The sequence below is a fragment of the Anas acuta genome, chromosome 25 (assembly GCF_963932015.1).
Source record: "Anas acuta chromosome 25, bAnaAcu1.1, whole genome shotgun sequence".
Classification (NCBI taxonomy): domain Eukaryota; kingdom Metazoa; phylum Chordata; class Aves; order Anseriformes; family Anatidae; genus Anas; species Anas acuta.
This window is the reverse complement of record NC_089003.1, coordinates 1,771,391-1,794,658: the sequence shown is the minus strand read 5'-3', so window position 1 is coordinate 1,794,658 and position 23,268 is coordinate 1,771,391. Positions and strand designations below refer to the sequence as shown.

Sequence of the window (23,268 nt, the reverse complement as noted above, 5' to 3'; positions counted from 1 at the left end):
CCGCCGCCTCTAGGGGGCGCCCACGTGCCGCCGCCTGCACGTGACACCCCCCCTCCACGTGACACCCCCGCCACGTGATCCCGGGAGGGGGGCGGTGCTGTCCCATATCCCGGCGTGCCCCGCGCGCCTCCCTCTCTTCCGGCGCCAAGATGTCGAAGCGAGGTGAGGCGGGAGCAGGGCCCGGGCCCCATCCGGCTCCATCCACCGCTCCTGGGGCCGGTGCCGGGTCGGGGGGATCCCGAGGGGGATCCCGGAGCCATCCCGGAGCGCCGTTGGGCCCGGGGATGCGGCCGGGAGCTCGGATCCCGGAGGAGGCCGCAGCCGGTGCCTGAGCCCCGGCGGCCCCGCGTAGGCCGCAGCGGCCTCACGCCTGTTCTCTGCCCGCAGGACGCGGAGGTTCCTCCGGAGCCAAGTTCCGCATCTCCCTCGGTCTGCCCGTGGGCGCCGTCATCAACTGCGCGGACAACACGGGTGAGCGGGGCCTGGGCCTGCTGATGGGGCTGAGGGAGGGGGAGCGGGGGCTCAGGGAGGGGCTGTGTGGGCCCAAAACGCGGCTCTCCCCCTCCCCTAAGCCCTGGGTCTGGCTGTGTTTTAATTAAGTCGTTGTGGGAGGGCCATGCAGTGGCACTGCCTTGGTGCAGTTGGTGCTGTGAGCTGCAGTCGGTGTTTTGATAGGGTCCTGCAGGGGAGGTGGTGCTGTGCAGCCTGGTTGATGCTGAGCTTTTCTCTCCACAGGCGCCAAGAACCTGTACATCATCTCCGTGAAGGGCATCAAGGGGCGCCTGAACAGGCTGCCAGCGGCTGGCGTGGGTGACATGGTCATGGCGACCGTCAAGAAGGGCAAGCCAGAGCTGAGGAAGAAGGGTGAGTGTGGAGAACGGGGGCTGTGCCTGCAGGGCGCTTCTCAGCCTGAGCTGCAGCACCTCTGAGAGGTGTCCTTGTGAGCAGGGGGCTGCAGGCCTTTCCTTGCAGGGCACTGGGAGTCCTGGCCTTGCACGGCTGCAGGAGGCAGGTGCCCGCTGTCTGGAGCGCTCGCTCCACCCTTCTAAAAAGCACTTGTTGGGTCTGCGTCCAGTGGCTCAGTGAGTTGTCGTGGAAGGGCAGAGAAAAGCATCACTTTTGGGTGAAGTGGCAGCTCGTGCTGTTTATTTCAATCAGTGGTGTGACAAACTCTGGGAGATTGTTGCTGTCCTGGTGGGGAAGGAAAGGCTTCTTGCTGAGTGTTGTCTCTAAACTGAGAGATTTAGAAATAAATGTGAGAAACAGTAACTTTTGGGACTAGAGATGTAGCTGTCAGCTTTAAGTGTACTGTTGTCTTCAAGATAGCTTCCTTTATAACCAAGGAAAACACCACAGGCTATAGGACGTGAGACATGATGGCAGCTGACACTTTTGTAACTGAGGTATGACTAAAACCTTTACATTTACACCCGTGTCTCTACAAGAACTTGAAGGTTCATTCCAGTACAGCCCATGAGTTGACAGAGTACTCTGTTAGCAAAGAGGTGAAGTTCATATCAGATTTCCCAAGTTCTGTAAATGTGCAGTTGTTGCAGATGATCAGAACTGATCGGAGTGGAAAAAATGCTACCTCTCATAAGGGTGGTTAAAAAAAAAAGAAATTGGGTAGAATAAATCAGAAGTTTACCCCGATGGCAATGTTGTAATTCAGCTCCCTGGTGAGGTAGCATAGATAGGGGATGTTTGGGGTTAAATGCTGCAGCAGAATTGTTCCTCTGGGGTGTCTGGTGCTGAGCGGGGTGCTCACGGTCCTGAGTTTCCTGCCCCTTTCCCTCTGCAGTGCACCCAGCAGTGGTCATACGGCAGCGGAAATCCTACCGGAGGAAAGACGGCGTGTTCCTGTACTTCGAGGACAACGCAGGAGTGATCGTAAACAATAAAGGGGAGATGAAAGGTACGTCCGGGAACCCTCCTGGCAGAGCTGGGCCAGCCTGGGCAGAAAGTCCTGGATTCTCCTCAGATTTGAGAGCGCAGCCAGGCTGACCTGCTGTTGGGGCAGGATGTCCCTTGTACCATCACCCTGCAGGGCTCTCTAACGCGCTGTCTTGTCTCTCTCCTTGCCAGGTTCTGCAATCACAGGCCCTGTGGCTAAGGAGTGCGCGGATCTGTGGCCCAGGATAGCCTCCAACGCAGGGAGCATTGCGTGAACGCGCTCATCTTTGCAGAGATGAAATAAAAGTACTTGTACCAAACGCAGAGTGTCTGTCTTGCCATTGCTAAGCTCGAGCTGCACTCCTGTGCTGGGCGTGACGGTGTTAAAACGAACTTACTGCAGGTCTGGGGAGTATTTTCCACAACTTTGAATGCAGAAGGGGCCTGGTGGGTTACGATCCGGTGCTCAGCCTCTTTTGAGGCGGGTTTTTGTGTACTGGAACTTCTGCATCCAGAGGGTGCCTGCCCTGGAAGGACAGAGCTCCCCAGCACTGACTGAATTCATCCAACATGGATAAAAAGAGAGAGCTCCTTTGGAAACTGTTCTATAACAACCATTTTTTTCTATAAAAATCATTTGGAAACTGTTCTATAAAAACCAGGTGTAAGAAATCTTCCCGAATGGGCAGTTTTAGCTGCTTAAGTCTTGATTCTGCGTGGGGAAAATTCCTGCTCAGGTTAAACCGTGCCCAGCAGGCTGAGAAACGCTTCCTCAGACCTTGCTGACGACAGCGCAAGGACACAGCGAGCCCACTGCTGCCGGCTGAGGTCGTGGCTGCAGTTTGTGCCTCAAAACCTCAATCAGTGGTGAAACAGCCTTGGGGGGGGGTCACTGGCTAACCCCCAGTTTGGGGGGGGACCCAAAGGGGCTCAGCGTGGGTTGTGGGGCCTTGCCTGGTGCTGTAAGAGCTCCCTCAGCAACCTGAAACTACTTGGGATGTTCTCTGGCTGAAGAAGAGCCATGAGCGTGTTTCTGGAGCTAAATGCTTTGTTTGAGGAAGTGAGAAAAAGGAGGTTGGATATTTTGTGGTGTTTAGGCCAACATCTTGTGGCCTAAAAGTAGGTTTTAAGACATTTCTGCTGGGAAGTGACAGCATTCAGTTCCCCTGATGGTTCTGGAGCTGTTGGTGAGGCCATGGGGAGAGCTGCAGGCACCTGCTGAGAAACAAGCACTAAAATCCAAGCGTTCTCCCTCAATTTGTCTTTTAACAGGCTGATTTATGAAGACTTTCTCCTAGGTAGGACACGGCCCGGCTGGAAGGCGGAGGCGAGGCTCCGGGTGTTGACATTTCCCTTTCTGGGTGCCCTGCTGGCAGGGCAGGCCCTGAGCACACACAGGCTGCGTTTCTGAGGTGGGTGCTCCCAGATTTTGGGTTTTCCTCCTCCGTCACGGGGTTGCTGTAAGGGAAAGCCGAGTGGGAAGCGGTCGGTGCCCCCCAGGAGCCTGCGAGCAGGCGTGGTTCTGCGAAGCCAGGAGGAGGCCAAGGAGAGAGGGAAGTCCATGGGGAGCCCAAGGGGAGGAGGAATTAAGCAGGAGCCGTGCTGGAGGTGCTGCAAACAGAAGCTCTGGAATGCAGCAGGGCTGCCCCAACTGCAGCCACAAGGAGCTTCCCGGGCAGGTACTGCCCAGGTGGGGGTATAGCTCAGGGGTAGAGCATTTGACTGCAGATCAAGAGGTCCCCGGTTCAAATCCGGGTGCCCCCTCCCCTTTTGCTCCTCTTTTTGACCCCAAAAGGTCCATTTGGGGCTTCTCAGTTGCCAGCTTTCCCCTGAGCTCTCTGCAGGGAACGTCCTCTGGCAGATGCCACCAAGATTGCTGAGAGGAGAGGACCGGCACCACGGATGCTGTGAGTAGAGAGATGAATTTATCCTTAACTGGTGCTTTCTGTGCTGGGAGTACTTCACTGAATTGTGCTGGAATTGTTTGGAATGAGCAGAAAAATCCCATCCAGGAGGGGGCTGCCACAGGGGGTATAGCTCAGTGGTAGAGCATTTGACTGCAGATCAAGAGGTCCCTGGTTCAACTCCAGGTGCCCCCTGGGGGTGTCCCTCCTCTCCTCAGAGTTTTTAAGGGGTCACAAGAACTGTAACAAGCGAAGGTTTGCAGTTTCATCTTCTCAGAATGTTGAAAAATGCCTCGGTTTAGGGGATGTTTCTGGAATTGTCTTTCCAGTATGGATTTTTCTGGTCTCTGAAGGGCTCCACCTAACACGAGGTCTTGGACAGGAGCTCACCTTCCTCTTTCTTGTTTTTCACATTAACAGAAAACTTAGAATGGTGGCCAAATCTAAAAACCAGGATGCAGTGCTTCCCTCTGCTAAGTTACAGAGCAGTAAACCAACAGAGAGTAAAATCAGAAGAGGAAGCAGGCGCCACTGGAGAGGGATTGGGGAGGTTGCCTGGTAGGGAACAGAGAACCAGAGAGCGAGGGAGGTTGGGGTCTCGGTATCTTGGCCCCTGCGATGTTTTAAGCTTGGATTAAAATTTTCCACAGCAGGATTTGCTGCATTTGACTCCTATTGGGGACAGGTAGAAAAATAGGGGAAGAACTTGGTTTAAATTGGTGTTTTATTTGTGTGTGCACTCAGCCAGAGGGAGGGGGTATAGCTCAGTGGTAGAGCATTTGACTGCAGATCAAGAGGTCCCTGGTTCAACTCCAGGTGCCCCCTTTTTTCATGAAAATAAATGTGTTTTCTTCACCTTTAACTTCCTTGTGCTTTGCCCAAAGGGCTGGTCTCTGAACTTGCGTATTCAAGACACCCAGCACTCACCTGAAGATGTGGCCCAAGTCCCTCTCCTTGGTGGTGACTACCCAAAGCTGGTGGCTGCTGAACCCTGGGAGTTGTTGTTCTGATCAAGGAGGAAACTTTTGGCAGCTCAGGGCTGTGTAAGTACACTGTGTTCATCTGTGATTGTGACTGAACTTGCTTTATCAGGTATGGTAAGGTCCAAAGGGGCCTGGCACATAAAAAAGCAGCAGAAACTATACAGACCTCTGTATTTTTTTTTTTTTTCCTGCTCTTTCTCTGGGTGTTACACCAAGGGGGTATAGCTCAGTGGTAGAGCATTTGACTGCAGATCAAGAGGTCCCTGGTTCAACTCCAGGTGCCCCCTTGCCATGGTGCTTTTTTCCTTTTTTAAGGAAAAAATGAGGTGAACTCCCCACTTTTAGAAGCTGTGTTTTGCTGCGTTGCCCAGAGGAGTGGGCTCTGAATGTCTGTATTTACAACACTGAGCAACTGCCAGAAAACGTACGGCCCAAATCAATACCCTTGTCTGTGAGAAAGCAAAGGGGTACACGAAGTGCCTGTGCCATGGAATTAGCTCCTTTTTTTCTGCTCCCCAGGCAGACATGAAGCCAAGGGGGTATAGCTCAGTGGCAGAGCATTTGACTGCAGATCAAGAGGTCCCTGGTTCAACTCCAGGTGCCCCCTCTCTTTACCTCCTTTTCCAACCTTTCTTCTTTGTGGACAGAATAGGGAGAGACCTCCTTATGCTTCCCATACTAGAAACCACTCCATGTCCTTTTACCAGGAAGAAAACTGACTCTTTTCCCTTTGTTTTTTTTGCTGAAGAAGGTATGTAAAAGCTAGCAAGGTGTTTTGCAGCGGTGGGATGCAATTCCAGGCTTTCCTGTCCCACTAACTCCCATTAAGGATGGAGTACGCACCAACCACGGGGTCTTTTTTTAAAACCCAGACCTCCCCCGCGCTGTTTATTGCAGGAAAATGGGGTCGGCGCTGCAGGAATCATCCCAGAACCGATCCCAAAAAGGAGCAGCCACCCCCGGGCGCTGCCTCCCCGGGGTGGGGGTCTCGAACCCAGGACCTCGGGCCCCGCGGGCGGCTTCGCTCCCCCTGCGCCACGCCCCGGGGCCGCGGCCGCGCCTTGGGGGGCCCGCGCGTGGCTCCGGGGCAGGGCGCGGGGCTGGGGGCCCGGAGGAGCCCGGTTCGAGGCCCACCGAGGGCGGAACCCACCCCGGGAGGGAGGGGGGGGGGGGGGGGGTCGGGGGTCCTCTCCTCCGGTGCTCGGCGCTGCGGGCAGGCGGCTCCCCGTGTGCTTGGGAATAGTGGGGGGCGCCCCTTTATTTACCTGCGGTGCTGTTCGGAAGGATTTTGTTTTTTTTTTCCTTTGGGGGGGGGGGGGGGGAAACGGGAGCTGTGAGGGGCGCAGCGGCCCCTGCTCCTCCTTCCGCCATCTTGGCGGCGCGGCGGAAGTGACGTCATCACGCGGCGCTGAGGAGAGGGGGCGGAGGTCGGGGCCGGGGGTGGAGGTGGGGGCCGGGGGCTGCGCCCTGAGGGCCGGGCCCGTGACGCGGTACCGGGCTCCGGTACCGTCAATTCCCCCCTTTCCTGCCTCAGGAGCCGCTGTCGGGTGGGCTCCGGCCGGTACCGGGCTCTAGGAGCGGGGCTGGGGGGGGGGGGTCCGGCCGTTAACGGGTGTGGGGTGAGGTGGGCCCGGCACCTGCATGGGCCTGTGGGGGGGGGGGGGGGCACAGCTCGGCCTCCGCACCTCCAGCTCGTTATCCCCCTTATAATTAATTACCTCTTGGCTCCATTACCTTAATTACACGCTCCCTGCCTGTGGCGCGTTACCTCTGGGGTGAATTATTTTACCCCGCAGCCTTTGATGTCTGCCCGGTGCTAAATAAAACGTTTGTGCTCGTCCTCACAGGGCCCGGCCCGGCTGGAAGGCGGCGGCGAGGCTGCGGGTGTCGGCGGTTCCCTGCCCTGCAGCCTCTGGACAGGCAGCGAGGCCGCGGGCAGCACCGGAGCTGCTCCCTGACAGGTTTGGGTGAGGCCCTGAGCACACAGGGGCACGGCCGAGCAGCTTCGGAGGCCTCCTGAGGTGGGTGCTTCCAGGTGGTGTGTTTTTGTCCCCTGTCATGAAGTGCTGTAAGGGAAAGCAAAGTGGGGAGTGGTTGGTGTGTCCCCCAGGAGCCTGTGAGTGAGGCCTGGGGCTGGCAGGGCCAGGAGGAGGCCAAGGAGAGGGAATTCCTGCGGGAGCCGTGCCGCAGGTGCTGTGAGCACAGGGCCTGGAATGGAGCAGGTGCTGCCCAGGTGGGGGTATAGCTCAGGGGTAGAGCATTTGACTGCAGATCAAGAGGTCCCCGGTTCAAATCCGGGTGCCCCCTCCCCTTTTTCTCCTCTTTTTGACCCCAAAAGGTCCATTTGGGGCTTCTCAGTTGACTGCTTTCCCCTGAACTCTCTGCAGGGAACATCTTCTGGCGGACGTGGAGGTAGCCAGGCAGCAAGAAGAAGATTGCCAAGAGAAAGATGAGCGGCACTGTGAAGGTTGTGAGCAGAGAGGTATTTCTGTCAGTGTTTTCTGTGCTGGGAATACTTCACTAAATCGTGCTGGAATTGTTTGGAATGAGCCAAAAACTTCCAACTGTGGAGGAGGCTGGTGCAGGGGGTATAGCTCAGTGGTAGAGCATTTGACTGCAGATCAAGAGGTCCCTGGTTCCACTCCAGGTGCCCCCTCTTTTAAATGCCTTTTTCAACCAGCTTTTGGCCCAGGAAAGCTCAGGGCTTCTGCTCTGAGTAGCTCTGCGCTGTTTTTGTGTAAGTTTGCGATTTTCTGTAGTAACTCTTTGCAGAAATTCCATCCATTGCCCTGTCCAGGCTGCTGCCAAGTTAATGAATCTTAACCCGTGGTCAGACACTGGGTGTGTGTAAGTGCTTTTAAAACCACCTCATGGAAGGGGTGTCTCAGGGGGTATAGCTCAGTGGTAGAGCATTTGACTGCAGATCAAGAGGTCCCTGGTTCAACTCCAGGTGCCCCCTAAGGATTGTGCTTTTTTCAGGAAAAAGGACAAGGCGTTTGCCTCATTTTTAGATCCTGGGAGCTACTGTTTGACCAAAGGGGTGGTCTCTGAACCAAACCCAAGACCCAAACCCCAAATTAATCTAAAAACAGCCTAATTTGTATGCGTGTCAGTGACCAAGCAAAGGCACGATGCTGCCTTTGGGGCTGTAGAGTTGTGGTTTTGATCAGTCCAGAGACCTCAGTGGTTCCACGCTTTGTCTCCTGTCTGGATGCTCGGAATACGCTTTGACGCGCATTTTAATACGAAGGAGGCTGTCAAATAAATAAAAAAAAATCTACCCAGTGGGCATAAAATCTGGGCTCTGTATTTTTTTTTCCTGTGCCTTTCTGGTTGCTCACCCAAGGGGGTATAGCTCAGTGGCAGAGCATTTGACTGCAGATCAAGAGGTCCCTGGTTCAACTCCAGGTGCCCCCTCTCTTTACCTCCTTTTCTAACCTTTCTTCTTCGCAGGCAGAATAGGGAGAGACCTTCTTATGCTTCCCATTTCAGGAACCAATCCGTGTGCTTTTACCAGGAAGAAAACTGACTTTTTTTTCCCCTTTTTTGTCCCTATAGAAACCTCCACTCCCTCTATGTGCCTTTTAATGTTTCTCCCAGGCTGTGCCCCGTGTGTTTGGGGTTTTTGCAGGCAGTAAATCCTCGCTGGCAGCCCACAGCATCTGCCTTTCCCCATAACCCCAAGTGGGGGGAACCCCCCCCCCCAATAACTGCAACCTGGGAGGAGCCCCCACCCCCTGACCCCAAAGCGAGGGAATCCTCTCCACTAACCACAAAGTGTGGTGGGGGAAAATGCCCCAAATAACCCAAACAGGAGCAAACCCCCCCACTCCCAAATAATCCCAACCTGGGAGGAGCCCCCCCCCCACTTCATTGGGACCATTTTTCCCCATTCCCTATACTTTTACCCCAGAAGCCCCCTGCCCCCCCCAATTTCCCAAAAGAGCGTCTCCCCCTCCCTCTCCCTTTTCCCACCACCCCAAACTTCTCTGTCCCCCCCCCCCCCCCATAGGACCCATGGGCCAGACACGAGGTTACAAATCCCAGAGCGAGGCTTTATTGGGCCCCAGCAAGGGGGGGAGGGGGGAAACATTTATGGGCTGGGAGGGGGTCACAGAGCCCCCCCAGCCCCCAGTACCTACCCCGTTCCGGGGCTCAACACGCACAAGAGACACGGAATAACTTAACCCCAGCTCCATCCACTGGGGGGGGGGGACACAGAGAAACCCCCCCCGGGGGCTACAACTGAGGGGGGGGCAGCACCTCCCCAGCAGGAAAAGGCAGAGGGGGGGGTGAAGGTGCAGAGTGAGCCCCCCCCCTCAGACTGCTTGAGGCAGGGGGAGAAGGCACAAGCCCCCCCAGCCCCACAGAGCACAAAGCTGGGGGGGGCACAGCGCAGAGAAAGAATTTTGGGGGGGGGGGGCGGGGGGCAAGGATGTGCCCCCACCTGGAGACCCATGGGAGGGAGAGGAGTGTCTGCACAGGCCCCCAGGGGCAGAAGGCACTCAGCGGGGGGAGGATTTGGTGTGTGGGGGGAGAATTTCGCTTGGGGGGGGGTTGCTTTGTGTGTCCCCCCCCAAAGCGTGCAAAGCCAGCACCGGGGGGGGGAGCAGGGAGCGAGGGGCTTGTGCAAAGTAAACCCAAGAAGTCCTGGCAGTCCCCAAGGGCTGGGGGTGGGGGGGGGTAAAATTTGGGAGGGGGGGGTCAGTAGTACTTGTCTGGCTCCTGCCAGTTGGTCACCCAGTGCTTTTTGGGGCGGGGGGGGGCCAGGAGGCCGGGGGCGGGGGGGTGGTGGCGGCGCTGCTCCTGCCGGATCCTCACGGCGTGGTACTTGGGCATCACCCGGTAGTAGCGAGTCCGCTGGAAGAAGTCGCACTGAGGGGGGGGAATTTAAAAAAAAATATATAAAAATTTAACGAAAATATTAAAAAAATAAAATTGGGGGGGGAAAGGGGTCAGCGAGGGGCTGGAAGAGGGAGAGGAGACGGCGGAGAGAGGCGGTGGAGGCAGCGCAGAGCCCCCAGCCTCCAGAGCAGGAGGTGCTGGGGGGAGGGATAGATTTGGGGGGGTTCTGGGGGGGCTGCATGGAGCCCCCCCACCCTCAAAGCCCCCCCCCGTGCCCTGCAGGGAAGAGCGGAGAGGCTGGAGAAGAGGAGGAAGATGAGGAAGAAGAGGAAGAGGAGGATGGCCGCAGCCACCCCGGGGGTGCGGGGGCATTACCGGGCGGGTGGCGCGGGTGCTGGGGGGGTGACGGGGGAGGGGGGGGGGCGCAGCGGGGTGGCTCCCCCCCCCCCCCGGGCTAGTAGTCATCCGTCAGCCGCTCGGTTTCCGACGGCTGGATCCGCATCTCCGCCTTCTGGCCCTTGGCTTCGTACATGGCCCGCGTGCTGGCCCGACGGAAGAAACCGCACTGCGGGGAGGAGGGCGACACGGCTCAGGGCACCTGCAGACCCCAAGGGGGGGGCCACATACACCCAGGTAGCCCCCCCACCCCAAAAATAAAAGACCAGGGGGGTGCCCAGCACCGGGTGATTTCGGCTCCCCGAATATTTGGTGATGGGAGCAGCTCGCGCGGGTCCGTCCCGCGAGATGAAGCCACGGGGGCGATGCACGGCTCCTCCACCCCCCCTGTAAAAGGGGGGGGGTCCCGGGTGCGCCCCCCCTCACCTTCCACAGCAGGAGGATGATCAGCCCCAGCAGCAGCAGCCCGGCTGCCACGGACACCAGCACCAGCCAGAGCGCGATCTCAGCCGGCTGCTCCTCCGTCAGCTCCGAGTCCACGTCCACGGAAAACTGGGAGAACCCCCCCCAAAAAAAAAATAAAAATCAATTGGGGTGGGGTGGGGGGAAGCTCCCAGTGCTCCCAGTACCCCCCCCATGGCGAGGACTCACCCGCACCGTGTGGTTCTTCATGCTGATGCTGGGGACGTGGGTGCGGAGGAAGAGCGTGGCCGTGCCGTCCACCTTCACCCGGTCAAAGTCGCTGTAATCCTGATGGGGGGGGGGCGCAAGGATTTTTTTGGGGGGGGGAATTGGGGCAGGGGACGGTGCCAGGGGGTTGAAAACCCCGAGGACTCGGTGCTGGGGGGCTGTGGGGGGGGGCACTGACCTCGATGAAGGTGCTGTTCCACACCCGGGCGCGCACGCGGAAGGTGGTGGTGGGGCGCTGGGGGGCGAGCAGGGGGCACTCGAACCAGACGCAGCGAGCGGTGCCCTGGGAGCAGCTCTGGGGTTGGGGGGGACATGGGGGGGACACAGGGGTGCTCAGTGGGGGGCACGGTGCCACAGACCCCAAGTGGGTATGGGTGAGGTGGGTGGGACTGTGCACATGCAGTTTGGGGTCACTGCAGGCACACGCACTTTGGGGTCACTGTGTGCACAGTTTGGGGTCACCACACATGCAGTTTGGGGTCACCATACACACACATGCAGTTTGGGGTCACTATACATGCACAGTTTGGGGTTACAGCAGGCACACGTGTGGTTTGGGGTCAGCACACATGCAGTTTGAGGTCACCCTGTGCACAGTTTGGGGTCACTACATGGACACGTGTGCAGTTTGGGGTCACCATACGTGCAATTTGGGGTCACTGTACGCACACGTGTGCAGTTTAGGGTCACTGAATGCAGTTTGGGGTCACCACACATGTACACGTGCAGTTTGGGGTCACTGTGTGCACAGTTTGGGGTCACTACACGCACATGTACAGTTTGGAGTCAGCACACATGCAGTTTGGGGTCACCATGTGCAGAGTTTGGGGTCACTGTACACACACACGTGCAATTTGGGGTCACTGTGTGCACTTTGGGGTCACCACCCACGCACACCCGGCTGCACCCAGAGCCCCCCCGCAGCCCCCACTCACCAGCAGCACCTCCGACTTTGCCTTCTTGGCTGTGCCCAGCGTCAGGGGGGGCTCCGCAGGCTCGGCTGCCCCCAGCTCCCTCCTGCGCCGCGGGGGGGTCCCGTCCTCCAGCAGCTGCACAAAACCCCCAAAAAAACCACAACCCCCCCACATCAGAGCCCCCTTTTAAATCTCCAGCCAGGAGGGGGGGCGAGGGGTGGGATGAGGCCACTGACCGTGAGGTTGAGGGGGTTGATGACCCCCCCGGGGGGCCGGCAGGAGCCGTTGCCGTCGGTGAGGATCTCGGTGGGGTACAGGAGCCACTTCCCATTGGGGACCTCGTAGGGCCACTCGAAACCCAGCAGGATGGTGCCCAAATCGCCCAGCGCCTCGCCCTTGGTGGACACCTGCGGGGCACGGGTGGCACCGGGGGATGGAGCTGTTCCATCCACCCGACCCAAAATGCGCGTTTTTTCCCCCAAAATCTCACCTGGAAGTCGAAGGCGAGGGCGCTGCCCACGTCCTGCTCGCTGCGCATCGCCGACTCGCCCACCACCACCCCGCTGAAGTGCGACTGGGCGTGTGAGGGGGCTCTGGGGACACGGGGGGGGGGACACACGGGGGTGTGAGGGAGCGCCTCGGGGTGGATTTGGGATGGGGATGAGGTGGGGGGGGATAAAAGGGGGGGCTGCGCTCACACGGTCAGCGAGGACTGGATGCTGTAATCCACCAGCAGCTTGGCCAGCACCGGCTGCAGGTCCTCCTGGGTGCTCTGCCTGCCAACACCATGCCGGGGGGGGGGTCAGCAGCGTGGGGAGCCCCCCCCAGCAATGCCCCCAGATTTGGGGTTCCCCATCCTGCCCAAAGAGCCCCCCCAAACCCCTTCCCGGAGTGCTGACGCCACGACACCGGTGCCACCAAGCCCCCCCCCCATCCCTCCCAGCTCCTTTATCTAGGGCCATCCACCATGGGGGGGGGGTTCCACCAAGCCCAGGAGAAGCCCCCCCCGACCCCCCCAGCACCTTTTTCCCCCCCCAAACCCCAGGGACACTCACGTGGAGAGGTCGAGCCAGACCAGCACCTCCCTCGTGTCCAGTGCCATGTTGTTCACCTCGAAGGTGATGAGCAGCTCCACCTGCAACACCCAGGGGACATGGAGAAGCCATGAGGACCCCCCCCCCCAAGACCCTAGAGGTTTGGGGGGGGTGGGATACGAGGTGGGGGGGACGCTCACCCTCTGGTTCTTCTTGAAGGGGTTGCCCAGCTCGCACAGCACCGTCTCCTCCACGGAGGTGCAGGCACCGCTCTGCGGAGGAAAAAAAAAAAACACAAAAACAGGCTCAGGACCCCCCCAAACCCAAAACCCTTGAGCTTTTTCCCCCCCCCAGGATGCGAGGACAGCCCCGTACCGGGCGGACGGAGGAGAAGAGCAGGTTGTGGGGCACGGTGACGTTGAGCTGGGCTTCGTGGGCGTCCTCGCCGTTGGAGTCGGTGGTGGGCACGTTGGTGATGTTCACCCCCAGGTGGAGCTTGCGCAGGTCCCGGCTGTACTGCAGCACCTGCGTCCCGTTCAGCCTGCGGACACCAAACCCAGTAAGCACACTGGGGGGCCAACAACCCCCCCAAAACATCCCAGGTGGGACGGGGAACCTGGCACAGGCAGGATTGGGGCTGGGACCCCCGGTGCCCACCTGGGCAGGGATTGATTCTGCTCGTTGACGAAGGCGCTCTGCAGCTGCAGGTTGCTGTAGCACTTGTTGTCGGAGCCACACTCCTTCTGGAACTCGATCTGGGGGACGGGGACACCCCCACGTCACACCCCGTGCCCCCCCCCTAGTCCCGTCCCCAAAGCCCGGTGGGCGCGGGCAGCCCACCTTGGTCTCGTTCTCGTGGGACTGGTCCTGGTTGAGGACTGGGAAGGCGTCGAGGGAGTGGGGACCCCGCTTGAATTCCCTGGGCTTCTCCACCAGCGAGTAGTTCATGGAGAGCACGATGGGGTGCAGCTTGTCCCGGATATTCTCCTGCAGGGAGAGGGAGAGGAGGGGGTCAGCAATCACAGCAAAGCCCCGCCGTGAGACCCTAAAAAAAAAAAAAAAAAACCCACGGCCAACATTTCCACCTCTCCTCCCCTCCTGCTCCCCCCGTCCCCTCCGGCTCCAGCGCGCGCTCACCAGCAGCAGCAGCTCCTTGGATTCGCAGCGGGTGTCGGGCATGGCGAAGAGCCCGCGGTAGGTGGCCGAGTTCGTCCCAAAAACCTCACCCTGGGGGGGTGCCGCTCCTTGTCCGCCTCCAGGACGTACTCCAGGGCTGCGAGGGGAGCGGAGCCGAGCCGTGGGTGCCCCCCCTTGCACGCGCACGACGCCTCCGGCACCACCCTTGGGTGCGTGCACACCCCCTGCACACCCCCCATGTACCAGCACCCATGTTTTAGTGCGTGCAACACACCCAAAACCCCTCCCCAAAATACACCCCCCCCTCCGGGCACCCTTTCTGCACGCACCCTTGCACAACCACGCGTGCCCCGTGCGCACCCCCCCGTGCACTCACTGATCTGCTCCTTGTACTTGGGGTTGCCGGCGCTCTGGTTGTAGGAGAAGCAGACGGTCACCGTGATGCTGGGGGGGGGCGGAAAAAAAAAGGGGTGGATGAGTGGAGCCCCCCCTCCCTGGCACCGTGCCACCACCCCGGTGCCCGCCGTGCCGGGGGGGGGCTCACCAGGAGCTGGGCGTGCAGCGGGCGGGATCCACCTTGCTGGGGGTGACGGTGAAGGTTTTGTCCAGGATGTTGAGCACGGGGCGAGCCCTGGAGGGGGGGGGGGAACAGGGGGCTGCTTGAGCATCCCAAATCGCTGGCTCCTGTACCTGTCCGGTCCCCCCCCCTCCCCGTGCCCCTATTACCTGAGCAGGGCCACCCTCTCCGCCAAGCTGCCCACCAGGAGGTCGGGGTAGGAGTTGCCGTCCACGTCCATGCCCCCGCTGAGCGAGTACCCAAAATACTGCATGGTGGGGGAGCCCAGGTCCGAGCCGCTGACCACCTGGGGAAGGAACCGGGGGGGGCACCGGCACCCCATCAACCCCACGGGTTTGGGGGTCGAGCCCCCTGCGTGCCAGCCTGGGGGGTGGGATGCTTGCAGGCAGCTCTGAGCCCTCTGTTTTATTTTTTTGGGGGGGGGTCCGTACCTGGCTGGGTTTGTCCCGCAGCCCCCCTGCGCTGCTGTGGTAGATGTAGACCTTGCCCTTGCCCTTCTCCTCGAACGGAGCCCCCACGGCGATGTCTTGGGGGGGGGGGAAAGAGGGGTCAGCCCCTCCGACGTGGGGTAGGGGCTGCCACAAAGCGCCTTCAAACATCCTCACCCCCCTCTTTAATTCCCTCCCCATGCCCAATTCCCACCCAGCCCCTCCAGAATCTCCACCCCCCCCAAAAAAAAAAAACACAAGACACCCCCACCCACGGTGCCCCCATCCCCTTCTGCTCACCCCCAACCCCTCCAGAGCCCCCCAACCTCCCTCACCACCCCCCGAAGTGGGACCTCCCCATACCACAGGACCCCCGCACGTCCCCAGAAGCAGCCCCAGCGCCCCCCCAGCCTGGTGCCCCCCCCCCCGTCCCCTCACCCTGGAAGCCGTCCTGGTTGATGTCCCCGATGCTGGCGATGGCAAAGCCGAAGCCGGAGTCGCTGGGGCCGGTGAGATTCTGGCTGTAGGTGGGCTGGAAGCCCCCCGCCTCGTTCATGTAGACGTAGACGGCCCCCCCCACCTCATCCTTCCGCTCGAAGTAGTAGGGGGCTCCCACCACCAGGTCCTGCCACCTGCGGGGACAAAGGGACTGGGATATGGGACCGTGCCACCCCCCCACACCCCAAACACCCCCCCTGGCAAAGAAGAGCCCCCTCAAAAAAGGTTCAGAAGCCGCAGCAAGATGCCTCTCCCCAAAAAGACCCCAAAACCCAGGAACCCAAAGCAGCACCCCCCATGTTACGAGCCACGGAAACACCTCAGATCCTTGGGGGCTGCCCCAAGACGGACCCCAAAACGCCCCCCCACCCCCCCAGAAGGTCTCACCCGTCATTATTGAGATCCGCCAGGGCCACGGCGCTGCCGAAGTAGGAGCCGACCTGGTGGCCCCGCAGCACGTGGCTCTTCTCCAGCGTGTTTTGGGGGCTGGTGCTCAGCAGGTACACGGCCCCCGTGTGCTGGTACCGGGGGGCCCCCGCCACCACCGTCACCGCGTCCTTATGCAGCACGCCGCTGCCCACCTCCGCCGTGTACCCTGCGGCCAAAACCCGTCGTCAGCCACCCCAAAATCCCAAACCACCTCCCCACCCCAACCCCGTGATGCACACCCCACCCTGGCCCCCCTTGCGCCATCCCTGGGGTCTCCAAGCCCCAATAAACCCCACGGTGCTGTAGGAACCCCCCACGATTCCCCCTTCCTCCAGGTCCCAAATCAAACCCCAACCCCAAACTAAACCAAACCCCATCCCCAACCCAACCAAACCCAAACCCCAAACCAAACCAAACCTCAACCCCAAACCCTCTCCAGCCCCACAAGGAACCAGGGGGGCCCCCACCTATGTAGGTGTTCCCGTTCTTCTCATTAGGGTAGGAGAAATCATGCAGGTCCCACGTCTCCCGCATCAGCATGTAGTTGGTACCTGCGACGGGGTGGGGGCGATCAGGGGGCACCCTCTCCCCTTGCACCCCCACGAGCGAGCGCGTGCACGGCCGTGCGCGCGTGCAAATGCGCACGGAGATGCTTCCGTGCAGCGTTGCAGAAACACGCACACGATGCACCTTGCACAACCACGTGCAGCTCAGCGCACGCGTGCAATTTTGCACGAGCACAACTTTGCACGAGAGCAATTTTGCACAAGCACAATTTTGCACGAGGATTTCCATGCTCAGCCCCCCGTGCGGGGACGCCACGAGGATGTGCACTCACGGGAACGCACGAGGAGATCCTCGCACGCCCTTTTCCCCCCTCCAACCCCGTGCACCTTGCCAGTTGTAGGCGCCGGGCGCCCCGAAATAAACGATGTTGGAGGTGAAGCCGGCGCTGGCGCCCATCTGGCACATGCCGGTCTCCTCCGCGTCCACGTTGGAGTTGCACAGCTCGTTGTGGTAGGTTTGCCACTCGTCGCTCAGGTTGAGCCGCAGGTCGTTGCCCCGCACGTAGCAGCGCCCCACCATGCGCCACTGAGCCTCGCTGCCCGACCACAGCACCCGGGTGTAGCGGTGGGCGCAAGCCTGCAGGGAAAACCCTAAAAAAATGAGGCTGGGGGGGTCCTCCCCAAGTTTGGGGGGGGGTTTCCCTAAGTTTGGGGGGGTTCTGGTTTGGTATAGGGTCGCGGGGTGGTGGTATAGGGGTGGATGGATGGGCAGTGCGGTGCTCGCGGTGCGCCATCGCCAAAGGATGGGGAGGGTGGGGGGAGCACCCAGCTGCTGCCCCCCCCCCATCCTAATCCTGGGGGAGAGCATCAGCCCGGTGCACCCCAAGGGGATGGGGGGGTGGGGGCTGGCACCCAAATCAGGGGGATGGGGAATGGGGGGAGGTGATGGGGAGCCCCTGCAGCGGGGTTCTGCAGCACCTCCTGTGCCAATAGGGGGGGGGGGGGACACGGTTTGGGATGCAGGAATCCCCCCCCCCCCCCCAAACACTACGACTCCCAGCACACTCTGCCACAGCAAGCAGCCTGCCCCCAAGCCCCCTTCTGCATGCTGGGAATTGCAGTCCCAGCCCCACAACCCCCCCCAAAAAAATCCCGATGCACCCCAATATACCCAATGGGCACCCCACCAGCTCCTGGGGGCCCCCACCTCTTGCTCCCCCCCCACAACCATCCCCTGCTGATCCCATTTCTCACCACGGGGCTGGAACTGGGTTCGTGTGCGTGCAGGGAAATGGGGGTGCACATCATTTTATTTTTTTTTTTGGGGGGGGAAATGGGGTGCACTCACCAGCACCCTCCCCGCCGGCTGCCGCTGGCTGGCCACCGTCACCCCCAGCCACATGTCCTCGATGATGTACTTGTCCGGCTCACCTGGCAGAGGGAAATTTAATGTAAAAAAAAAAAGTGGGGGACCCCCCCGTACCCCCCCCCCGGGGCAGGGGAGGCTTTAGGGGGTGCCCCGGGGTGGTTTTGGGGCGCTCACGCACTCTTGAGCTCGATGTCGAGCCGCTGGCAGTCGTTGGTGGAGTCGGAGAGGGGGCAGGCGTAGACGGCGCCCGTCCTGGTGATGTTCTGGGGGTCCACATCTTGGGGTGCCCCCACCAGCAACCTGAGGGGGGGGCACAGCAGGGAGCTGGGGGGGTGCTGGAGGTGGGAACGGGGCAGGGGACAGCACACCCCAAATGGAGCAGGGGGGCACCGAAAACCCCAAAAAGTTTGGGAACAAAGGGGCTGCGGGAACGCAGGGCGCCCTCCTTGCGCCCCAAATTCCCATCTGACCCCCCCCACATCAGCATACGGGGGGGCAGCTTGTGGCCCCCCCAGCCTGGCAGGCAGCCCCCTGGGATAAGGGGAAGCCAAGGGGGGGCCCCATGAGGGTAAACAGCCGCAGCCCCCCCCCCTTATCCAACCTTTGAGCTGCGGCACCACAGCTGTGTCCCATCCGACAGCTTCACCGCCCCCCCCCCCCGGCACTGCCAGCCCAGGAATGCTGCGATAAACACAGCCCAGCCGGGGAGGGGGGGGACACCAGCACACACAACCCCCCCCCAAAAGCTCCCCAAGCCCAGCCCTTGCTCGCACGATCCTGAGCTTATCCCACCCCACGTGGGGGTCCCGGGGGGTGCTTTTGGGGTGACTCAGCCCCCCCCCGGGGTCCCTGCGGTGCCACGCCGGGGGGGGGCACGCTGGCATGCCAGGATGGGTGATGTGTGGTTAATAATAATGCAGAATAAAAGCCCCCCCCAGCACCCCCAACCCCAACCCCATCAGTGCCTAGGGAGGGGGGGATGTGGGGGTACCGGGGGGGGGGCTTGGGGGACAGTAGGAGGATGGGGGGGGGGGGGGCTGCGGAAAGGCCAGGCCTTTCCGCCGGGAAGTCCCGAGGACAATGGCGAGGAGGAGGCACGGCCGTGGGTGCCAGGGCAGGAAACAGCGTCCCTGAGCCCGTGGGGGGGGGACACACATCCACGAGGCGGGGGGGGGACACAGACAGCGGTGCCCAGGTACCCAGCGCATCCCATGGGGGGGGCACCGGTGCACCGAGCTGGCCTGTTCTCAGCTTCCCCACCCCACGAGCAGATAGGGATTAATTTTTAATTTTTTTTTTTTTTTTTTTTTTTGGGGGGGGGGACAGGAAAAGGGGCACGTGCCCCCCCACCCCCCAAAAAAAAAAAAGCTGGCACCGGCAGCGCGGGCGCGTCCGGGCTGAGTCAAAGCCCAAACGCAGGAGGAATGCGGGGCCCCAGGCGGCCCCGGCCCCGGCACGCCGGGACAGGCACCGAGCCAGTGGGGTTGGGGGGGGGATAAAAAAAAATTAAAAAAAAAATAAAAAAATGGGGGGGGGAAAGCTGCTCAGCTGCAGAATCCCCCCCTAAAAAAAAAAAGAAGGGATGGAAATGGGGCTGGGGGGCAGAGCATCCTTCCTGGGATGCTCCGTCCCCTGGGGACACAGAGAGGGGGGGGGGGGTTTGAAGGAGCTTGGAGCCCTCATTTCTGCCCCCCCCTCATTATTTTGGGAAGGGGGGGGTAGAAATAATAGGAGGGCACCGCTGCCCGCTGCTCACCTCCAAGGAAGTGACTCAGGGCTGTGAGTCAGGGAGCCCAGGAGGCTCCTGCCAGCACCGTGCCCCTCCTGGGGGGGGGCACTGACACCCCCCCCATCCCAAAAAAAAAAAAAGAAAAAAAAAGGGGGGGCAAAACGCCAGCCCCCTGCCTCCAGCCGTCAGGGAAATGCTCAGAGCTGGGGGGGGGGCCTGAGGATGCTGAGGGTTTCGGAGCCCCCCCCCCAAAAAAAAAAAAAAAAAAGGGGAGGGAAGGGGGGGCACGGGGCTGGTTGTGGCAGCAGCCCAAGGAAAAATAAAGAAAAAAAAAAAAAAAAGGGGGGGGTCCCAGCCCAAGCGGGGGCCGGGATGGGGCTGAGCCAAGGCCTCGTGCTCGTCCTTTCCAGCCCATGAAGCAAGCTCGGGGGGGGGGGAATTGCTGGGGGGGGGGGGGGGGGGGATGGAGGAATGCTGGAGGCTGTGCCCCCTCCTAATCCGCCCTGGCGAATGAAGGGGGGGCCCCTTCGGACCCCACACCACAGCACCGACGCCTCGGGGGGGGGGGGATCAGAGCCATATGGGGCTGAGCTCGGCCCCAAAGGGCTCAGCTCCCCCCTTGCCCCCCCCCCCCCCAAAAAAGCTGGCTGTGTGCCATATACCCCTCCATACCCCCCCCCTCCCAAAGCCTTCGGGCCAGCCCCAAATCCCCCCCCCCCATCGCCCCATCCCCACTTCTGGTGCTGTTACAGGAGCATCAAGAAGGAGAGGGGGGGGCTTTTAACCCCCCCCCCCCAAAAAAAAAAATCCCTGCTCAGCCAAATCTGCTGATGTAGGCAGCACAGAGGAGGCGGGCGAGGGGGGGGGGGTAAAGGGGGGGGGCTCCAGCCCCTGCCAAGGCGCCGCAGCCCCCGGCAGCTCCCGACAGGCCCTGGCTGGTGCGGGGGGGGGCGTTGGGGGGGGGAAAGGAAAAAAAAAAATTAAAAAATTAAAAAATTGGAGAATTCCCCCCCCCGGCTGCCAGCTGGAGGCTGTGCCCCCCCCCTCTGCTCCCCCCAGGAGGGAAACTGAGGCACAGGGAGGGGGGGGGGGGGGGGGCAGATGGAGGGGCTGCCTTATCCCCCCCCCCCCCTTTCTCTGTGCCTCAGTTTCCCCGTGTTGTTCAGCCCCCCCCCCCCCCACTCCGAGCAGTGCTAACGAGGGAGCTGTGTTAATTAATTAACCCCGCTAACGAGGGAGCCGTGCGGTTATCGCTGATAACGCCTCCACCTGGCCCCAGGAGCAAACAAAACCTCAGCCGGGGGGGGGGGGGGGCCCAAGGATCAAAAAACCCCCCCCCAAAGCCACCTCTGTGGGTACAGGGACACCATGGGGGTCCCCCTGGCCGCCCCCCCTCCCATTATAGGGACCCCTAAGGATTATTGGGGGTCTGCTGAAGGGGATGACGGGGGGGCAGAGCACCCCAAAATCTTGCTGGGGGGGGGGGGGGGAACGGGGCAGGAAGCGTCCCCCCCCCCCCCCCTTCCTGTCCCCACCCTGCTCACACCTGCACTTTGGAGCCAGCAAAAGGGCACGGCCGGGAGCCAACGCCCCGGTGCTACCCGGTACCGGGGGGGGGGTTTAGGGGGGGGGGGTTTGGGGTGCCCCCCACCCTAATAAAGGGCTGTGCCCCCCCCCCCAATGCAGACACCCCAGGAGGAAGGGGGTGGTGTCACCCCAACCATGCCGAGCAAAGGTCGGATCCTGCTGGGGGGGGGGGGGGGGGGGGCAGCAGGAAGGGGGCACCCCCCCCCATGCAGGGGGGGGCTCTCAGGTTTGGGGTATTTCACTCAAGTTTTAGGTTTTTGTAGGTTTCCTCCCCAAAACCTGCCCGCGCTCGCCCCGAACGCCGCGGGGAAGCGGAGACGCGCGCCCGGCATCCCGCAGCCCCCTCCTCGCTCCCAAGTGGGGGGGGTGGCAAACCCCCAACCCCCCCCCCCAAAGGCTGCAAAGCACCCCCCAAATATTAGGATTTCACACCCCAAATCTAAGGGAACCCTAAAATCAGGCTCCAGACCCAAGACCAGGGACCCCATTGGGGTCAAAGGGGCAACCACCGACTTTGCACGAAGCCGCTCTGCCCCCACGTCCCCCCCCCCCTCAATTTTGGGGACCCCCCCAGGGACCCCCACCTGTCCCACTCTTTTGGGACAGCGACGGGGCCACCCTACAGAGGGTGAGAGCCGAAATGCATCCGTGGCATGCGGAGCACGCGCCCCAGCTGCTCTACCACCGGTGTCCCCCCCCCCAAAAAAAAAATATTATAGGGCACAGGGAGCCCCCGGGTGCCACCCCATGGGTGCCCCCCAGGCGAGGAAAACCCCAAACCCTGCTGGCTGCCTGCCCCCAAATTCCTGTAGTAAGGGGGCTGCCAGCGGGATTTGGGGACGGGTTTGGGGGTTTAGGGTTAGGGTTTGGGGTTGGGTTTGGGGTTAGGGTTTGGGGTTTGTTTGGGGAGCTTTGGATAAAAGGGGGCTGCTGGGGGGGGGTTGCAGCTCGGGGGTTCCTACAGTGGGATGGGACCCGGTGGGGTGGGGGGGGGTCAGGGAGGGGGCCGCAGGTAGGGTTGGGGAGGGGAGGGGGAGGTCCCTGCCCCATAGCACCGGGACACCCCCACCCTAATGAGCACAAAGCCACGCGGGGGGGGGACACACAACCCCCTTTTTTTTTTGGGGGGGTACATTTTGAGTCCCCCCACCCCCCCAACTTCCCCTAATCTCAACCCTCAGCCCCCCCCAACACCTGAACCCTCCCCCAAACCCCCCCCCAAACCCCCCCAAACCCCCCCCAAAACCCCCAAATCTCTGCATCCCCCTCCCCCTCCCCCCCCCCACTTCGCACCTAGCCCCCCCCAGGACCCCCCCAAACCCCCCCGGGACCCCCCAAAACCCCCCCGGGGACCTCCCCCAGGTGCACCCCAACCCCCCCCCACCCCCCCAGACCCCCCCCCATATAGAGCCGCCCCCCCCCGTGCCCCCCCCCCCACTCACAGGTACCGCTCCTGCCTCTCGCTCTGCCGGTGCAGCGCCACGGAGAAGCCGAAGAAGCCGCTGCGGGCGGCGCCCTCCTTCAGCACCGGGAAAACGGTGTCGAGGTTAAAAGCGGCGGCGGCGGGGAGCAGCAGGGCGCCCAGCACCAGCACCCCGGGGGGCCTCGCCATGCTCCCGACCCCCCCCCCCAAAAAAAAAAAAAAAAATTAAAAAAAAAAAAATTAAAAAAATAAAGGAAGCGGCCCCGGGATTCGAACCCGCGACCCCCCGGCCCCCGACCCCCCGCTCCCGCCGCCGCCGCGCCCGGTGCCGGTGCGCTGCGGGCGCGCGGGGCGGGGCAGGGCGGGGGCGTGGTCAGGAGGGGCGCGCGCGCGCGCCCTTCCGGGCGCTCCCCTTAAAGGGGCCGCGCGCCCCCCCCGCGTGCCCCCCTCCTCCTCCTCCCTGTACCTGAGGGGGGGGCACGGCGCATGCGCGAGGGTGGGGTTCGCGGGCACGGGGCGGGGCGTGGGGGGGGTGGGGAAGGCGCGCACCTGGGTGTGCAAGGGGTGTGCAAAGAAGGGGGGGGTTGGAGTGCAGCTGGGTGTGCACGCACGTGTGCAATAAGCAGCCGTAGCGCCGTGCAGCTGGGTGTGCACACGCGTGTGCAAGGGGGCAGCCAAAGCAGGGTGCAGCTGGGCGTGCACACACGTGTGCAAGGGGGAGGTGGACTGGCGTGCAACTGGGTGTGCGCACGTGTGCAAGTAGCAACTGTACTAGCATGCACCTGCGTGTGCATGCATGTGCAAGAAGCAACTGTAGTGCTGTGCACCTCGGCATGCACACACATGTGCAAGCAGTCGCCCATATCAGGATGCACCTGGGTGTGCACACACGTGCAAGCAGCCAGCAGGACTGGCATGCACCTGAG

General features: G+C 61.4%; 2 protein-coding genes, 2 long non-coding RNA genes and 10 other non-coding genes across 18 annotated transcripts; 12 read left to right on the top strand and 2 right to left on the bottom strand.

The window, feature by feature from the left end:
- The first annotated feature begins 43 nt into the window (after positions 1-43).
- Positions 44-2,213, top strand: RPL23 (ribosomal protein L23). Its single transcript, XM_068660869.1, has 5 exons — positions 44-162; positions 388-471; positions 736-864; positions 1,802-1,915; positions 2,086-2,213. Exons 1-5 carry the CDS (start codon positions 150-152, stop codon positions 2,166-2,168), a joined length of 423 nt encoding a protein of 140 aa, XP_068516970.1. The 5' UTR covers positions 44-149; the 3' UTR covers positions 2,169-2,213.
- LOC137844714 (small nucleolar RNA SNORA21) lies at positions 1,040-1,171 on the top strand. The gene has a single exon (XR_011090008.1). It is a non-coding gene; the product is annotated as a small nucleolar RNA SNORA21 (small nucleolar RNA).
- Positions 1,298-6,186, bottom strand: LOC137844468 (uncharacterized). The gene is made up of 2 exons (XR_011089917.1): positions 6,046-6,186; positions 1,298-4,911 (listed from the first exon to the last, which is right to left on the bottom strand). It is a non-coding gene; the product is annotated as an uncharacterized lncRNA (long non-coding RNA).
- On the top strand, positions 2,618-8,060 carry LOC137844457 (uncharacterized). Of its 5 annotated transcripts, none has more exons than XR_011089902.1 (4): positions 2,618-3,305; positions 3,394-3,800; positions 4,682-4,840; positions 6,628-8,060. It is a non-coding gene; the product is annotated as an uncharacterized lncRNA (long non-coding RNA). The 5 variants fall into 5 exon arrangements; XR_011089900.1 differs by having other exon boundaries at positions 2,618-3,572; positions 3,738-3,800; XR_011089901.1 differs by having other exon boundaries at positions 2,618-3,572; positions 3,689-3,800.
- TRNAC-GCA (transfer RNA cysteine (anticodon GCA)) lies at positions 3,586-3,657 on the top strand. The gene has a single exon. It is a non-coding gene; the product is annotated as a tRNA-Cys (tRNA).
- On the top strand, positions 3,921-3,992 carry TRNAC-GCA (transfer RNA cysteine (anticodon GCA)). The gene has a single exon. It is a non-coding gene; the product is annotated as a tRNA-Cys (tRNA).
- TRNAC-GCA (transfer RNA cysteine (anticodon GCA)) lies at positions 4,551-4,622 on the top strand. The gene has a single exon. It is a non-coding gene; the product is annotated as a tRNA-Cys (tRNA).
- TRNAC-GCA (transfer RNA cysteine (anticodon GCA)) lies at positions 4,996-5,067 on the top strand. The gene has a single exon. It is a non-coding gene; the product is annotated as a tRNA-Cys (tRNA).
- Positions 5,316-5,387, top strand: TRNAC-GCA (transfer RNA cysteine (anticodon GCA)). Its single transcript has one exon. It is a non-coding gene; the product is annotated as a tRNA-Cys (tRNA).
- TRNAC-GCA (transfer RNA cysteine (anticodon GCA)) lies at positions 7,016-7,087 on the top strand. The gene has a single exon. It is a non-coding gene; the product is annotated as a tRNA-Cys (tRNA).
- On the top strand, positions 7,365-7,436 carry TRNAC-GCA (transfer RNA cysteine (anticodon GCA)). The gene has a single exon. It is a non-coding gene; the product is annotated as a tRNA-Cys (tRNA).
- Positions 7,668-7,739, top strand: TRNAC-GCA (transfer RNA cysteine (anticodon GCA)). Its single transcript has one exon. It is a non-coding gene; the product is annotated as a tRNA-Cys (tRNA).
- A 65-nt stretch (positions 8,061-8,125) lies between the features above and the next one.
- Positions 8,126-8,197, top strand: TRNAC-GCA (transfer RNA cysteine (anticodon GCA)). Its single transcript has one exon. It is a non-coding gene; the product is annotated as a tRNA-Cys (tRNA).
- Positions 8,198-8,814: 617 nt separating this feature from the next.
- On the bottom strand, positions 8,815-22,692 carry ITGA3 (integrin subunit alpha 3). Its single transcript, XM_068660781.1, is given in 26 exon segments — positions 8,815-9,655; positions 10,448-10,573; positions 10,673-10,771; positions 10,890-11,006; positions 11,647-11,760; positions 11,862-12,032; positions 12,116-12,218; positions 12,324-12,401; positions 12,681-12,760; positions 12,860-12,931; positions 13,035-13,200; positions 13,317-13,414; positions 13,500-13,646; positions 13,797-13,876; positions 13,879-13,932; positions 14,173-14,240; positions 14,341-14,427; positions 14,523-14,659; positions 14,805-14,899; positions 15,240-15,433; positions 15,687-15,894; positions 16,196-16,279; positions 16,622-16,871; positions 17,583-17,665; positions 17,782-17,903; positions 22,362-22,692. Coding segments are annotated over 26 exon segments (3,174 nt in total). The 5' UTR covers positions 22,532-22,692; the 3' UTR covers positions 8,815-9,484.
- Between the last annotated feature and the right edge of the window lie 576 nt (positions 22,693-23,268).

Excerpts from the sequence above, each read along its gene's own strand:
- RPL23 (XM_068660869.1), top strand. Across the intron at positions 472-735 it reads CAACTGCGCGGACAACACGG|GCGCCAAGAACCTGTACATC; the intron begins GTGAGCGGGGCC and ends TTCTCTCCACAG. Across the intron at positions 1,916-2,085 it reads CAATAAAGGGGAGATGAAAG|GTTCTGCAATCACAGGCCCT; the intron begins GTACGTCCGGGA and ends TCTCCTTGCCAG.